The 16,906-nt window shown below is 39.9% G+C and overlaps 1 protein-coding gene across 2 annotated transcripts; it reads left to right on the top strand.

The window, feature by feature from the left end:
• The first annotated feature begins 11 nt into the window (after positions 1-11).
• PABPC1 (poly(A) binding protein cytoplasmic 1) lies at positions 12-16,017 on the top strand. 2 transcript variants are annotated; one of them, XM_065054123.1, is made up of 15 exons: positions 12-758; positions 5,430-5,623; positions 5,715-5,830; positions 7,358-7,488; positions 8,825-8,919; positions 10,496-10,633; positions 10,738-10,833; positions 11,267-11,539; positions 11,726-11,819; positions 11,997-12,107; positions 12,873-13,027; positions 13,487-13,571; positions 13,753-13,883; positions 14,186-14,281; positions 15,576-16,017. In XM_065054123.1, exons 1-14 carry the CDS (start codon positions 566-568, stop codon positions 14,276-14,278), a joined length of 1,905 nt encoding a protein of 634 aa, XP_064910195.1. In that variant the 5' UTR covers positions 12-565; the 3' UTR covers positions 14,279-14,281; positions 15,576-16,017. The 2 variants fall into 2 exon arrangements, with proteins under 2 accessions (XP_064910195.1, XP_064910194.1); XM_065054122.1 differs by having other exon boundaries at positions 7,358-7,497.
• Positions 16,018-16,906: the final 889 nt, after the last annotated feature.

The following is a 16,906-nucleotide window of genomic DNA, read 5'->3' as shown; positions in this document are numbered from 1 at the left end:
TGGGGGCGGGTGGGGGCGGGGCGGGTATATATAGTGCGCGGCCGGGGCGGCGGCCTCCCCCTTGTCCCCCGGCCGCCGTCGGAGCTGTGTGCGCAGTGCGTGTGCTCCGGACAACCGGACACGCCGGCCCGGCCCCGCCGCACCATTTATTACTAAAAATATAAAAAAGCCAAAAAAAATCCAAAAATCCTAAAAAACCTTAAAAAAAAATCCTCCCTTCTTCCACCTCCCGTCAACCTTCTGCAACCGGCCGGTTTGATATAAAATAACCCGGTGAAGCGAAGCCCCCGGACCCGGCGCAGCCGAGAGGAGACACAGAGCGAGCCCGACCCCGCCGAGACCAGCAGCCGCCGCCAGCTCCGCCAGGCCCGGCACAGAGTGAGCCCGACCCCGCGCCCCCGCAGCCGCCTCCCGCAGCCGTTAAGTTTCGGATCCGCCTCCGGCGTGCCCCCCGCCCCGCGCCGCCACCGCCGGCCGCTGCCCTCACGGACCGCCGGGCCGTCGCGGCCTCCTCGCCTCGTCAGCGCCCTCCCTTTGCCCTCCCGTGCCGGGAGACGGCGGCAGGATGAACCCCAGCGCCCCCAGCTACCCCATGGCCTCCCTCTACGTGGGGGACCTGCACCCCGACGTGACGGAGGCCATGCTCTACGAGAAGTTCAGCCCCGCCGGGCCCATCCTCTCCATCCGCGTCTGCAGGGACATGATCACCCGCCGGTCCCTCGGCTACGCCTATGTCAACTTCCAGCAGCCCGCCGACGGTGAGGGGCTGGGGCCGGGCCGCGGGGGAGGGAGGGAGGGAAGAACGGGGGGTCGGCGGGCGAGGCGGCGTGAGGGGTGAGCTGGGGCGGGAGCCATGTTCCTCCCCCGCCCCCACCAGGGCTCGGCGCGGCCGCCTCCCCGGCCTCTGCCGCCGCCGCCCCGTATCCATTTTGCCCTCTCGGGGCCGGCGCCGCTGCTGCCGGGACGCGGCCGAACTTGTCTCCGCGCGGGGGGAAGTTTGCGGCGGGGCCGCCGCTGCTGACACGCGGCCTGGGGCCGCCCGCGCCTCGTGGCGGCGGAGCGGGGAGGGAGGCGCCTCCGCGCCGGGAACCGAAAGCCGAGGCGGGTCCCGGGGTCGGGCCCGGGCGCCCCCGCCGCAAGCCTGGGGCCTGGAGGAGCTGCCTCGGGTGGGCGGCCGCGGGGAGGCCGGGGGGCGGCGGTGTGCAGGCGGCTTTTCCACAGGTTGGCACGTCCGTGCGCGGCCGCAGCAGGACTCGGAGATGAAGGCTAGCTCAGAGAAAATATCATAGTCATTAGCACCTTCTAATAAGCACGCAGGAGCTGGGTGTGTGTGCGTGATTAAGGGGCCAGAAGAAGGAAGTAGGACGGACCGGGATCGCTTGGTGGTTTCACAGGCGTCCAGTCAAAGCCCAGGCTGAAGCAATACGTTAAAACACCATGGCAGAGCTGTCACGTGTAGGGACGGCATGAAATTACTTGGGTCTCCTTGCTGCACTCTTCCTGTAACAAATTGTGTTCTGATCTGTTATCTTTGCAGCCAGCTCTCTGGCATTGTGTTTCCCAAGTCGTGTTTTTGTTAAACTTGCTTGACACAAATGTGTTAATGGTTCTCTAAAGGTATGTCAGTAAAGAAACTTTCCATGTAGTCTGGTCGTGTTTGTGCTGAGTTTGGCAAACCAGCTTGCTCCCTTGGAGGGTATTTCGATAAAAGAATGAAATGGGGCCAGTTCTAAGTTTTGTGGAGTCCAATAAGAAAAAAAAAATAATTCAGCCAGCGAGACTGTACTTTATTTCAAGTACAGTTTAGTAAACAGTTTTATATTATTTTTTTTTAAGCATATGAAAGTGAGAGATTTGCATTACAAACTTTTCAAGCAATTAGATTAACTGACTTTGAAAAGATATGGCCGTTATCAGATCAGACTTTGGTGTACCAATGATATCTGTATGTAGGTAGTAAAAATTACCGTCTCATGTTTTTAATAAGGCAGATATTTCAGTTATTATCAGCTTTCTCACTTCAGAGAGCTTTTAATTTATTCAGCCATTGTTCAGAATGAGATTATTTGAATGCTTGTTTTAACATTCTTTGCTTATATTTGGTAAAGCCTATAGTACAGTTTACTCTCAAAAAGGAAAATAAGGAGTTAGCACAGTTTAGTACTGTGATGTGATAATGTCAAGGCAGAAGTTGAAGGTGATTCAAATGTTTCGTCTCCTTAGTAATAACAGAACTCTGTAAGGGCCCACTCTGTCGTGTCCATTAGTTGAGCAGCCTGTTCAGCCCTACATCTTATGACTTAGTTTGCCATTTGTCGAGCGTGGGAACAAATACAGCTTTTTAACCTGAGCAGTAGACTTGCATTCAGAGGTTGAGATGGTGTCTCTTGTGAAAGTGCTGCTACTTTAAATATTATAAGCATTTTTCAGACTTTGGGAAACACACACGTTTTATTCTGCACATAGTCCAGTTCAACTACAAGTATTTCCCATATGTATCAACTTGCATCTGTTATGTATCTGCACTTGTTTAAAATAAATGATATTGTGTAATTATACTTCTGCAACATTTTTAGAATTTTATGTTCTTGGCAAATACCTAGAAAGTATTTGCTGATTTTTTTTTTCATGGAACATTCTGTTTACTGAAGCTTTGAAATAGTAGCTCTGAGGATGAATGGTTATTCTTACAGTAATACTGGTTTCATTTTGATTCCAAACTGGCTGTATTTTCTTGGTTTAGCCTATTCTTAGCTACATCTCAGGCTGTGCTTATTAAACACCCAGTAACAACTAGCTTGTGTTCTGAAAACATCTTTGAAGGTGCGTTTGACATTACCAGCTGTCTGCAAACTGGGCATCTCAGAGCTCTTCAAAAAACTAATTAGGCCTGATTACACATTTGTGAGGTATGCACATGTTTCATAGTTGTGACTTTTCTGAATTTGAGTCATAGTCCAGCATAAAACCCAGGCACTCTTGCTTAATCACTAAACTTGGGTAATCTGAAACTGTACTTCTCCCTTCAGATTTTTTGAATTATTATGTTTCCAGAGGTTTATTTTTTAATTACTATTGCTATGTACATTTAGCACAGCTTAGAATTAAGTGTATATTCCATTTGATTTTGAAATTGTTCCTAAAGTGGACTGTCCAGTTGCTCACAACTAAAATGGGAACTGGTGACTCATTCAATAAAAGCTCCAGCAGAATCAGCAGAAGTACAGCATGGGTAGGTGTGTCCACTTGGTAACAAGTTAACTGCTGTGGGGAATTGCTTCCTGCAAACCAGTGCCCAGCCTTTTAGGGCTGAAATGTAATCAAAGTAAGCCAGTTTTACTAGTTGTGAATTTTACTGAGAGTAGCTTATATCTGGTTGCAGATGTATTCTAGTAATGTTTTAAAATCTAGTGTGGAGTGACAGTGTGGTGTTAGCTAAGCAGAAACTTTAAATTTCTTACAGTTCTACTCCATGGAACAGATGAAGAGAGCTGCTGACAGTTTCCATGCTGTCCTTGTCTTTATGGAGAAATTACATGACTCTATGAGAGGTGTTCACTAGTTGTTCAGAGCAGTGAAGTTTGTGAAGGCCTGTGTGTGGACCCCCTTGGATTCAGATGTTTGTGAAATGTGACCAGGCACACACGTTTTTGAGGAGTTTCAGGATTATTCTAGAATCAATTAGCATGAATTAGAAAAGCCTTTTTTTCTAGTAAAGGAAGTTCAGTTACTACTTCTGGAAATAATGAACTGTTTGTTGCTGGCACTTTTGCTGGTGCTGGCAGTAATAATTCTCATGACTTCCAGGGTGATACCAAAGCATTAGATGTTTCTACTGTGGCCAGTCTGATATCCACAGTTGTTGTTTTTTATATTGTTTTGGTTTTTTTTTTTCTCTTTTGTAATGTAAAGTGTTCCAGTGCTTTTTATTTCTCATTATCAGTATTTGGGTTGTCTTTTTTCTCCTGTTTAGTTTATATTAAAGTTTATGAAAGCTTTAAGTTATTTAAAAGACTGGCTTCAGGCAGTCTATTTTTCGTGGCTTCAGCTTAAATCGGTTGTTGACTTGCTACTGTCACGTGAATATGTAGATTATTTTTTTTTTGTACAAGAAAATGTTACAAGTCTGTCTTGCTAAGTTCTACAGATGTCTTTCAGATAATATAATCTTCAAACTCACTTGTAATCTGAAAATGTGGCAAGAAAGGATGTAAAACATGGTCGGTCTGCTGAACTAGAGGCTGGTTGCAAATTTTCTTTGGCCATGATCTCCAACAATATAGCTAAAGTAACAAAAACATAAAAGTTTTCACAACTTGGTTTGCCCTTGAAGGGACTTCTTGTAAGAAAAGCAATCAACTGACATGGTTACAGTTTTGAAGCTAGTACTAAACTGATTTCAGTCTTGTTAATATTGGCATTGCTCTACTATATGTAAATTGCAGTGAAGTGAATTAGTACCAGTGGATGTGACTTCAGGTATTTTTTGGGACTTTTTTCAGTGTTCTTTGAGACATACAAGAACAATAACAAAAAGGAGCTAATGTAGGGTATCATGAAGTATGTATGCCATACTTGAGAACTGTTCCTTTTTCTTGCTTAAACACCTTGTTCACTTAAAACATCACAGGCATGCCTTGTTGCTTTGAAGGGCATGAAAACTGAAGAAGTCTTGATACTTCCCTATCTAAATACACTGAGATGTTAAATTCAGGCTTTGAAAAGTTAGTTATGAAGTTCTACTGGAAAAACCGCTCCATTGGAGTAACAAAACCTGGTTTATGTCACTTTGTTTTGCTGTTTCAATGTTTGCTCCTTCATTTGTCTAGTATGGATTTCATCATCTAAGTGCTAATTTTAAATCTCTTTGTCCCTTGCCTGGAAGTCCTTCACAGATCTTTTTTGTCACTAAGGAAGGAATTGTGTGGAACAGCTGCCTGAACCAGGCTTGAACTATACCTAGCAAAAAATTTGGTCAGTTTAGGGTATTGGTGATTTAGGATTCTTATGGTAGTGTTTGCAAAAAAAAAAAAAAAAAAAAAAATAATCTACCTGATATAGGAGCAGCCAGCTGATTTTAACAAATGTTAAAACTTTTCCTTCTGTATCACTTGATACATTTTCTCCTGTCGCCAAACCATTTTTCGTAGTGGGGTCCAATCCTTTAGGTGACTTAAGGCTGTTTGTTCAGCTGACTTGTCCTCTTTCCTATCTCTTAAGTGCAGCTTTTGCTGAGAAGTTTTTGCCAGTTTTCATTTGCATAGAACAGAGGGGTTTTTATTTACATTGGAGATTTGGGTTTGGAACTTGTTGCTGTTGCTGGACTTCAAATAATAAAAATGTTATGACGAATTGTACTTTGAATGCTATTTGTGTGTTTGTTAAGATAATTTTAGCGTTTCCTACTAATTTCCATGACGTTTTTCCAGCTGAACGAGCTTTGGATACCATGAACTTTGATGTCATTAAAGGCAAACCTGTGCGCATCATGTGGTCTCAGCGCGATCCATCTCTACGCAAAAGTGGTGTAGGAAATATCTTCATCAAAAACTTGGACAAATCAATTGATAACAAAGCTTTGTATGACACATTTTCTGCTTTTGGAAACATCCTATCTTGTAAGGTTAGTAGAAAATTATTGGTTTGTTTAATGGTTTGACACAAAAAACTCCTCAATTTATGCTGGGTATTACAACAGGGTTTTTCTCTCACAGGTGGTATGTGATGAAAATGGATCCAAGGGTTATGGATTTGTACATTTTGAGACACAAGAAGCTGCAGAAAGAGCTATTGAAAAAATGAATGGTATGCTGCTTAACGACCGCAAAGTGTAAGTACATAAATATGTAGCTGGGGATCAACAGACTGAAATTCATTATACAGCAGACAGCTATTTAAAGCTTACCTAGAAAAGACAGGTTGTTCTAAAAATGTCTAATTTTAAAGTGGAGTTAGTATTTTAGTGCTAGGTATACTACGAATTTTACCACCTGCCTATTCTAAAGCCAGAATAAAGTTCAGAAAAGGCTAATAAAGGACTCGGAGGAAAAATATTGTTGTGTTACAAGCCAGTGCTGTAATGAGGATTTGGGAACTTCTTTGGTTTTCTGATTTTGCTGGTCTGAGATAAAATACAGTCCATTGGGTATTCTGAATAATACTTCCTTTATAAGAGTTGTGCGATAGGTACATTATCCATTTTTTGGATGAAACTCTAGTGTTACTCAGTCCTGAATAGCGGTCGGATTACACTGATGTTTTTATATGAATGTCTGTTAATAGGCCTATCCAGGAAATAGGAGTAGAAAATAAAACTTACAGAAACATAATGTTTTAAATAGCATCACTGTTGTATACTGTAGGAAAAAAGTTATTTGACTGCTTTGTTAGTAATACACAGGCTTGGAGGGGGCAAGAGTGCCTCACAGCTATGCCTAAGGGATTTGCTATAGTATTTGGTATAGTTGCAGTAGAATAGCTCTGTAAATACTTAAGAAAGGTTGGAAAAAGGATAACAGAAATCAGCATCAGCTTGCCATCATGGATTATTTTTACATGTAGAGGTGGCTGGATCAAGCCATAAACAAGGAGAGAACATAGATACATATTTTGGAACTTCAGTTTTCCCGCTTAGTCTGTGTTTGACTGGTGTACTATGGATATTTTTACTCAGCTTCCATCTTTATACAGTCTTTTAAAATTGGTAAAAAAAGGTCAGCATATAGTTATATATTCAGTAGTTCCCTGGCTCATAGAGTGGTGTGGCCTGCTTCTGTTCTTTCTCTGATGGTATGAATTGACCTTTGGTGTTCCCTGCCAATTTGCAATGGTATTTGACTAAAGAACAAGTTGAACTATTTATTTCTCTATGCCTACTTAAAAAAAAAGTCTTGCTTTGATATAGACTGGAAAGGTGTGTAAGGAAGTGGGGGAGGTTAGCTAAATATCCCTTGCTTAAAAACTGGATTGGCAAATAGTAACTGCTTTAAGGCTGCCAAGTTTTTAATATGGCCAAGGGATTATGCTGATATCTAGAATTTCTGTTTAGCCACTACTAGTACTCTTTCCCATTGTCCAGCTCCTGTTGGCAAAGTCTGTTTTATAAGAGTGAACGATCTCGCCAACAGCTGGAAAAGCATTTTTACGCTAGTAATTCTGATAAGTACACGGATGTGGCAAAGGATGGTGACATTGTTTTTCTGATAGAGTTTTGTTGTAAATATTTTATCTAGAGAATTTCATGCCTATAGTTCATGAAACTTTTCAAGAATAAAGTATGATGCCAGACGATTAAAGTAAATTTTTAAACCTTGACAGACTTGCTTTAATCTACATTATTCTGTTCTCCTGCAACTAGATTTGTTGGAAGGTTTAAATCCCGCAAGGAACGTGAGGCAGAGCTTGGAGCCAGAGCAAAGGAATTCACCAATGTTTACATCAAGAATTTTGGAGAAGACATGGATGATGAGAGACTTAAGGAACTCTTTGGCAAGTTTGGTAATGTCTTAAAGTTTAAGTTTATTTAGACATGACTGAGCTTCAGCTTATGTCTCATATCTTATCTGTACAGTGCCTTGTAATAGAAGGAATCAGCTGGCTGGCTGATGTCGATTTTAAAAAGTACTGAAAAGTTGGTACTTCTAATTTCAGATTCAAAGTGCAGTAACATCCACTGCAGAATTTAAAATAGGTAGAATAACACATACAATAATGTCATCAGAATTGTTTCTGGTAATCTGAAAATAATGTGTCTAAATAGTCTTTTTAATAGGTTTTTAAAAATTTTTTTAAGCTGCAAATTAGAAGTGTGTTCTGTTTTAGTACAGATAGATGCTATTCACTACAGGGTACATGACAAGTGAGTTTGCTATTGCTTTCATTGACCTGCAGACTTAGTATCTCTGTTTTCATTACTCAGTTGCATTGCAGTGGTTCACCTTAAGTGAAATTATAAGGAGCTTTTCCTTTGGCAAGCTATTTGGTTCTGTCTTGATCCTCAGTTATGCACGAGGAAAAATTACGGCAGGCATGTGATCATGATCTAGAAATATATATGATGTGTCACCATCAAAACAGGAAATGGCGAACTGCTCCTTCGTTAAAGATTTTTATACTGATTTATAGGACACATGTATTTTATTTTCAGCCATGTGTGGGTTAATTTTGGTTTGGATTTTGTGTTTTATTTCCTCTATGCTTTTGCTGTTCTCCAGTGGATATCTTGTAAAGCAAGACAAAGCCTTGTATGTGGGATATTCTATAGTGGCCCTAGGCAGCATTTACAGGGAATTCCTTTCCACTACTTAAAGTACCTGTAGTTAAAATAGTAGTGAATTTAGCTGCCTTATCTGTCTAAATTGAGTCTGTGAACTGCTATTTTTCGAAGGTTTGCAGTTGCTAAACTGAGATGGCCTTTCACCGGGATAAACAGTGAAGTACACACCTAATGGAAAGGCCTCTGCTCTGGCTTTCAATACTTGTTTCAAAGGATGGAAGCACTAATGCTTTTTGAATGTTGTAATTTTTTATGTGGAAAACAATTTCATTCCCTTTGAAGTGACATTCCCACCCCATTTTACTTGATATTACAGTAGGAAAGAAACTCAGCATGGCTGACATCAGCCATAATGGCTGAAGTTCAGCGTCAGGGCAAATGAGCAGTTTTACATTAATGGGTAATGTTTACTGGATATTATTATTGGTGCAAGAATGCTTTGTGATACAAGCAAAACAAGCTAAATATTAATACTTCTAAACAGGATGTTCAAAACATGAAGAGAATACACTCTGTGTACAAAGCATAAGTATTTAATTATCTTTTTAGGCCCTGCCCTGAGTGTGAAAGTTATGACCGATGAGAGTGGAAAATCCAAAGGCTTTGGCTTCGTTAGTTTTGAAAGACATGAAGATGCCCAAAAAGTAAGCTTTTGGACTTCATTTTAGGAATTCTATGCCTGAGATCTAAATAATATGCTTCATTGAGTGATTTGAAATCTTGTAAATTTGACAAGGGTTTTTAGTTGTTGAAGGACACTGCAAGAAACAGGTGTCTGCTCCCTAAATTACTTAGCATAGTTTCTGTCATTTAGAGTGCTTTCTTCTGAGTAAATGTCGGTGGATTTGAGGAGCGTATTAAGTAAAGATACTCTGAGACATTTGGAATTAATGTAGAAATGGGCAATCTTTAGTAATTTAATAACCTGTTGTAGCTGGGCTTCAAGGTGTCAGTGAGATTTGGACTCTGTCATGCTGTGCAACATACAAGCGTAGTAAATTATTACATCTCAGCAAAACCCAGATGAATCATTGGATGCAGTTTGGTTGCACAAAACATTTGTGCAAGGCAGAAAGGATTGTGTTTTCAGACTTCAGCACTGCAAAGTCAGCAAGAAAGCTATTAGTTTTGTGGAGCATGTTTGGCACAGCTGTAAGAAAACAATCAGAGCCCTGTGATATTGCTTTTACTCTGAAGAGTAACTTTGGAAGAGGGACCCTCTTAATGTGTGTATGTGTCAGTAATGTACTGGTATGCTGTAGAACTTCATTCTTTGTCAGCTGGTTGCTTTGATGTGTCAGTTGACTGTGGCAGTGGGGACATAGCATCAAGAGAGAAACTCAGCACAGGACAAATGAGGGCAACAAAGTTTTCTTTTCAAAAGGCATTTTGGTGATTTGTCAGTACTGAAAGTGTACAAGCAAGAGATTAGAACAAATCCTGTCTGCCTTACATCTACATTGTTCAGGCTTGCATACATTCATCAATGAATTGTTTCTCTTAGAGTAGCCAGAATCACATGTTTGGTGTTTTCAAGAACGTTCTAATATCTCAGTAAATACATGTTTATTTGCTTTGATCATGAAGGTATACAATGAACTGGTGACTTCTGGTTTTAAATTAATTGAATAAATCTACCGGAGTTTTCACATCTTAATAGTTGTAATTCAAAACAGCATAAAGAAGAAAAGTTTGTATTTTCATGCTCTTTAGGTTTGTCTTTAATGAGAGATGAAAAATTGGGGAAAAAAAAACCCCACATATATGCCAGCTGTAACTTAACATACAGTATAAGAAAATCTGGTAGATACTACAGTTTCAGATGTTACTTTTAAAAAGAGAAGTCAGGTTGTGTGAATTACAGCTTTTCAACCCAGTTTGGGTTCTTTTCTCTGCCTTTAGCAAGATCATGCTGGAGAAATAGTTCTTCAGTATGTGCTTTGATTTGTTTGGTTTTGTTTCCACAATTTCATATAAGAAAGGTTTTTTGCATACCTGTGACTTTAACTGGGCAGAAGCACGTTCAGAAAACAATTTCCATTTTACTTTAAGCAGGGGGTCTTGGGTTATTTTGTTTCAGCTAGTGATCGTTTAGATGGATTTGCTCTTTTTTTTCTGGAATCCTTATGTAACTTTTTATATTTGAATTACATTTTTCTTTTGTATACCTGACAAGCCTTGGAATGCAAAGCACTGCTAACCTTTTGTTTATTCATGAAGGCTGTAGATGAGATGAATGGGAAAGAGCTCAACGGAAAACAAATCTATGTTGGCCGGGCCCAGAAAAAGGTGGAAAGACAGACGGAGCTGAAGCGCAAGTTTGAACAAATGAAGCAGGACAGGATCACCAGATACCAGGTTCAGTTTTAATTCAAGAGGACTAACTTCATTCTATTATATTTTTAGACTTACACAGACCATTTACTTTCAAAAATAATTTGCCTTTTTTTTTTTTTTTTTAGGGTGTAAACCTTTACGTGAAAAATCTCGACGATGGGATTGATGATGAGCGTCTTCGAAAAGAATTCTCCCCATTTGGTACAATCACTAGTGCCAAGGTAAAGTTTACAGCTTGTGCTTATCCTTTCTGTGAGAATGAACCATGATCCTTCACCAAAGAGCCATTTATTTCATTGACTAACAAATGTGACCCAGTTGCTTGTCACTGCTCTGTACACATCTGCTTTCTGGATTATTGTACAACTCAGGTGAAACACATATGATCATCCTTTCTTGAAATAAACTGAGTACTGTTAGTAATGTGAGACAAATGACATCTTTTCAGTGTGATAATGTGCTCATTATTACTTAACTGAGATTTGCATTTGTATTCAGTAAATAGCTATTAATTAAGTAATTCTATTTCTTTTTGTGAATCAATTCAGTCAAACAAACCTGTGGGCTCACTTCCAGTAAGCTGAAAAAAGAAACTCGTGCCAGTTGAGTAGATACAACATCCTCTTGTTTTAAAACTCAATTTTGTACTGACAGGTCATGATGGAAGGTGGCCGCAGCAAAGGATTTGGGTTTGTCTGCTTTTCATCACCCGAAGAAGCCACCAAAGCTGTCACAGAAATGAATGGTAGAATTGTGGCTACTAAACCGCTATATGTAGCTCTAGCCCAGCGTAAAGAAGAGCGCCAGGCTCATCTCACCAACCAGTATATGCAGAGAATGGCAAGTGTAAGAGCAGTACCAAATCCTGTCATCAACCCATACCAGCCAGCACCTCCTTCAGGTTACTTCATGGCAGCTATCCCACAGGTATGCATAGAGATGAGCAACTCAATGTTTTGTACCATGTGTAAAATCTGTTTGATTTAACAGTAAATATAACTATTACCGTGTGTCCATAATTTCAGCATTCTAATTTCATAGCAGAAAGGTGATGGACTGTTCAGAATGCTGTTCAAAGATAACAAAGTTTCACAATGTTTTTATATTTGGCAGACTCAGAACCGTGCTGCATACTACCCTACTAATCAACTCGCTCAACTTGCTAGACCTAGTCCTCGCTGGACTGCTCAGGGTGCCAGACCTCATCGTAAGTCGCTTCTTTACATTTTTGTAGTGATCGCGGTAAACTCCATAGCATTTAGCTTTGCACTTTTGAATAGATTTTCAGGGCATTACAGTATCAGTCTTCTCTTTGTCGTGTTAGTGGTATTACCACCACTCAGTGTTTCAGCATGTAACTTGATATGTTTTCTCTAAAACATAGCATTCCAGAACATGCCTGGTGCTATCCGCCCAGCAGCACCCAGACCACCATTTAGTACCATGAGACCAGCTTCTTCCCAGGTTCCACGAGTCATGTCAACACAGCGTGTTGGTACGTTCACTTATGCAAACTTTATGCTAGTGTCACCTTCTAGTAGCTACTGTAAATATTGTCCCAGCAAAGACTCCTGCTGTGATCCCATTTCTTTAGCATGAAGCATTTCTTCTTTTAGTGTGCATTTTAATAATACTGTATAACAGCTTCTGCCATTTCTAAACATTGTTGTGGCAATTGTAATAATAGGTTGCGTGTGGAAATACTGGCATGAGAAGATTTCAGCTCTTATTATTTTGTCAAAGAATACTCTGAACCAGTGTCATGTGTGCAGAATCTGCACATCACTGAGTGAACTGGAATTGATTGTAATGGAGTCTTAATTGTCTCAGAATGTATTAGGTGGTAGTACTTTTTAGCTATTGTACTTCATGAAAGTGTCTTTTTTTTATGATAACTATGGACATAATGTGATCAGGAAATCAAGTGTCCTTGGAGATTAGAATGGAATTAAAATAATACTCAACCAAAGTGAATGTTTTCTTACAGATCTTTTTTCAATAGCATGTAAGAAAAGCAATTAATTAGTGAAGTGACTGGAAAGTAACATCCAGGACATTTTGAGCTTTCAGCCTTCAGATAAGACCAGTGATGTGACAGTTGACAAAACTACTGAGATGAATCTATAATATAATACCTAAATTGATTATTCCATTTGGGCGTGTTTGGGGTTTTTTTTTGTAACTCGTACAGTGTAAGCTAGATTAAAAAAGGAATTATTCATATATGGCATTACGTTTTGGTTTTTTGTTTTTTTTTCAGCTAATACATCAACACAAACAATGGGTCCACGTCCTGCAGCAGCAGCTACTGCAGCTACTCCATCTGTACGCACAGTACCACAGTACAAATATGCTGCAGGTGTTCGTAATCCTCAGCAGCATCTTAATACACAGCCGCAGGTTGCTATGCAGCAGGTATGTAATTTAAGGAATTGATCCATACTTCTGCTGGGTTTGTTTTGTTGGTTTTTTGCAGAGCAAGGAGGGGGACACTTATGATTAATAGTTGTCTTTGCTATCCTAGAATTCAGGCTCTGCATTGTGGCAGCAGAGTTATAGTCTTGGGATTTTAAGTATGTTTTAAGTTCACCTGGGACAGTTTGTAATCCTGTGTTAGTAACTTCATGTTTTCCAGTTGCTCAGTAGTCAGAATTCTCCTTGTGTTTGCTCCACAATGGAGCAATTGATACTGATCTCCAGCATCACACAGCAATAACCAGCAGTATTTGATTGAATTGACTTAGTTGTAATTTCTTCCATGTCTCTGACAGCGTAGGCATTATTTGTGCTGGGTTGTGGAACATTGGATATTTGAAGCTGCACCTAATTATGAACTGGAATTTGATTTTTAAACAGTGTTTAATTAATTTGCAGCCTGCTGTCCATGTGCAAGGTCAGGAACCCTTGACTGCTTCCATGTTGGCTTCTGCCCCTCCACAAGAACAAAAGCAGATGTTAGGTATGTACATGATACCTTTCTCTATGCCACACAGCAGAAGGGGACAGTCCAAGTACTCTTTTATCAGTCTTGAAATGTGGAATAAATGGCTTTAGCAGTAGAACAAGGTGGTTTTTTTCCCTTAAATCTGGACTGTATTTGTCAGATTTGATTTGTCACTGATAATTTTTTATCTCTGCAGGTGAACGTCTATTTCCACTCATTCAAAGCATGCACCCTACTCTGGCGGGCAAGATCACTGGGATGTTGTTGGAGATTGACAACTCTGAACTCCTCCACATGCTCGAGTCTCCTGAGTCTCTTCGTTCGAAGGTAGGCAGGTTTCTGCCTTACACGAGCTTTATCATCCATGAACTCTACACTGATTTAACAGGCATTTGTGCTGGGGCAGTGTAGTAGCAGTAATGCAGCACTGACCCAGGGCAAGAAGTGAGAATATCCTCTTTCAGAGGGTGACAGTGACTTACAGTAGCATGAACTGGAACTCTAATGTTGTCCTTTTCTTTTTAACAATGCAGACATTGTTTGTATGTGTAATTTAAACTGTTTCATTAACTAAAATATACCCAAATCACCAAGCTTCCTTTTATTAATTTTTCTTTTTTACTTAACAGGTTGATGAAGCTGTAGCCGTACTACAAGCCCACCAAGCTAAAGAGGCTGCTCAAAAGGCAGTTAATAACCCCACTGGGGTTCCAAGCGTTTAATAAGTAAGTTTTCTGAGCACTACAGTTTTGCAGTTGACTGGGGCAATAGTCCTTGGTCCATGGCCTTACAAGCAGCCTATTTCCAGGCTCTGTGTCATTTGCAGCCACAGAAAGCAGCAGCTATGGTCACAGTTGTAAACAAATTTTTGCTCAAGCCTGTTGTCTGGTTCTGTAGCTCTTGGTTAGCAAATGCTACTGACATTTTGTCTAGCATATTTAGCTGGAATCAAAGCATTGTTTTTAACAGCACATAGAGCTGAAATTATTTCTAGGCCTGCATGCAAAAATGTGCCGTTCTGTCAAATGCTGCTGTTCATACTGTTGTTGAAGAGGAACTTGTGGAATTGAAGTAAGCTTAAAGTGACGCTCCAACCTTGATTTTCCTTAGAAATTAAATAGCTTATTTAAACTATAATTTGTATATACTTGCTGAAATCTGAAATTGTACAGTAAGTGAAAACTAAACTACATATTATCTTTTTGGTGAATTTAATGTCAATTAAAATACTGATTTTTCTTTATTGCCTTCTGTGAGGTTAGTATCTTAATTTTGCATGACAGGAAGATGCAAAAGGTGGTATCTTTACAGTTCTGAAAGGGGAAAATGTGGAGTTGAGGATGATGTAGGAGCCTATTCCATCCAGTTAGGTTTTGCCTGTCTATGAACTTCCCACATTTGTAGCCATCAGTTGAAGATGCTTATGTTAACATTTGAACACTTAATTTTTTTTTTTCCTTGATCTTTTCATTTTAGCAACTTACCTTTTGGATGTGGAATTTGAGTCATGTTTTTTCCACACTTGTTTCTTTTTCCTTTTTTTGCTGGTGATGCTTTCACATGGGAGATAAACAAGTGCTGAATAAATTGTCTGTCTGAAACCAAGATGCTCAAACTTTGAGACCATTACTCCATATGCTCCATGATGTTTTAGTAACTGGAAACTGAAAATACTGCTAATGCCAGTTATTTGATAACGTGGCACCAAGAGTAGAGGTGACTTGCAGTCTGTTCAGTTACAGTAACAAATTATCTGGTGTAGCCAGTGTCCAAGGCCATGCTGTGCAGGGTACTGTTTAGTTGTCTTATCAGGTATCACTTGGGATACTTTACTTGCCTGTCTTTTAAAAAGTGCGGGGGGGGGCACACCTCCGATACACACTGCTGGTAAAGAACTTTAGTATGAATGATACTGTGAAAGCCAAAAGTACTGTCACGCTTACTGTTGCAGAAAGCATGTCAGAAAACATAAGGTGCTGCTTTAATTTTAAAACCTAACACCACTGTTTTTGTTTGCAGAAAGATCCGGGACTACAATCTAGAACTTCGCTTCACCGAAGAAAAAAAAATCTAAACATGGAAAAATTATTAAATATTGAGAAAAACATTGCAAAATATAAAATAAATAAAAAAAGGAAAGGAAACTTTGACGCTTATGTACAGAGCAACGCCGGGGCTAGCATAACGAATGCTAGTCCTAGATTACTTATTGATTTAAAATTTAAAAAAAATAGTAAAATAAAAAAAATACAAATTAATGTTTTATAAACCCGGGGGAAAAGAATTTTCAGCACAGTACAAAAATTTAAAGCATTCCTTTCTTTAATTTTGTAATTCTTTACTGTGGAAAAGCTCAGAATATCACCACTGTTTTAGTTGACAGTGAGAATTGATAGCTGAGCAAAGAAACATAATTTGGATTATACAATTCTTGGTTTAATAAAAATTCCTTAAACACTGACTGACTTGTGATGGTTTCTTTTGTACGGTGTGCTTCTCATAAGGTGGTCACTCAGAATGCCAGGTTAGAATCCCACTCTGTAGTATGTTTCAGCAGCTTGTAGAGAAGATTAGCCTACATTTAGCCACCTGTTACTGATAATATAAACTTGGGTATTAAAACAAATGTAAAGAGCAGCTAGGTCCATATCTGGGTTTTAAATCCTTAATAGCATGATGTCTGAGCTCTGCTCATTGTCTAGTTAGAAACAGACCTTTAAATACCTTCCTTTGAGATGACCAGTTAGAAATGTTGTTATAAAAGGCCTGTGTTGGAGTTGCGTAACGTACCAACACGTGGTCCCATTGGAGCACCTCCACATGCTGTTCCTCACAGGTTTTGGTGGAAGAAAGAATCTCTGCGTAGGTCTCCAGCTGTTGTCTTCAGATGGTGAATCAACCCTGAGGTGGAGACAGAGTAGACTGGATATAGGAGAATGAGCAAGGTTTGGCTGGCATAGTGTTGCAAAATTCCATTGTTGTGAACATACACAAGGCATTCCTAGGACAAAATGGGTGAGGCTTCAGGTGGTAATGCATTAAAAAATGAATGCATAGTAACCAAAAGATCACACTTCTTACACAGTAAAAATCCTTCTGGGGACAGGACTGCTGAACCCTCTGAGTTGGATATTCCTAACGCTGTATTCCCTCAGCTGAATGGCTACTGTTGGGTTTTTTTGTTGTTGTTTCATTCTGTTAGTAAGAGACCAATTGGTTATTGGTTTAATTTTAGCTTTGCCACATTTGGGGGCTTTTGATGCACTGAACAAATCCTTGTCAGAGGCAACTTTAAAAGTCTCGACTGGCTCTTTGGCAACTGAATTATTACTACTGAAGAAGAATACAGT

The sequence above is a fragment of the Columba livia genome, chromosome 2 (assembly GCF_036013475.1).
Source record: "Columba livia isolate bColLiv1 breed racing homer chromosome 2, bColLiv1.pat.W.v2, whole genome shotgun sequence".
NCBI classification, from domain to species: domain Eukaryota; kingdom Metazoa; phylum Chordata; class Aves; order Columbiformes; family Columbidae; genus Columba; species Columba livia.
Note: the sequence above shows the minus strand (reverse complement) of the source record. Positions and strands in the feature narration are given on the sequence as shown.

Bases quoted from the DNA above. Each gene is read 5' to 3' on its own strand.
- PABPC1 (XM_065054122.1), top strand. From the start codon at position 566: ATGAACCCCAGCGCCCCCAGCTACCCCATGGCCTCCCTCTACGTGGGG. The intron at 10,834-11,266 runs GTAAAGTTTACA...TTGTACTGACAG, and splicing joins GTACAATCACTAGTGCCAAG to GTCATGATGGAAGGTGGCCG. The intron at 13,572-13,752 runs GTATGTACATGA...TTATCTCTGCAG, and splicing joins AGAACAAAAGCAGATGTTAG to GTGAACGTCTATTTCCACTC.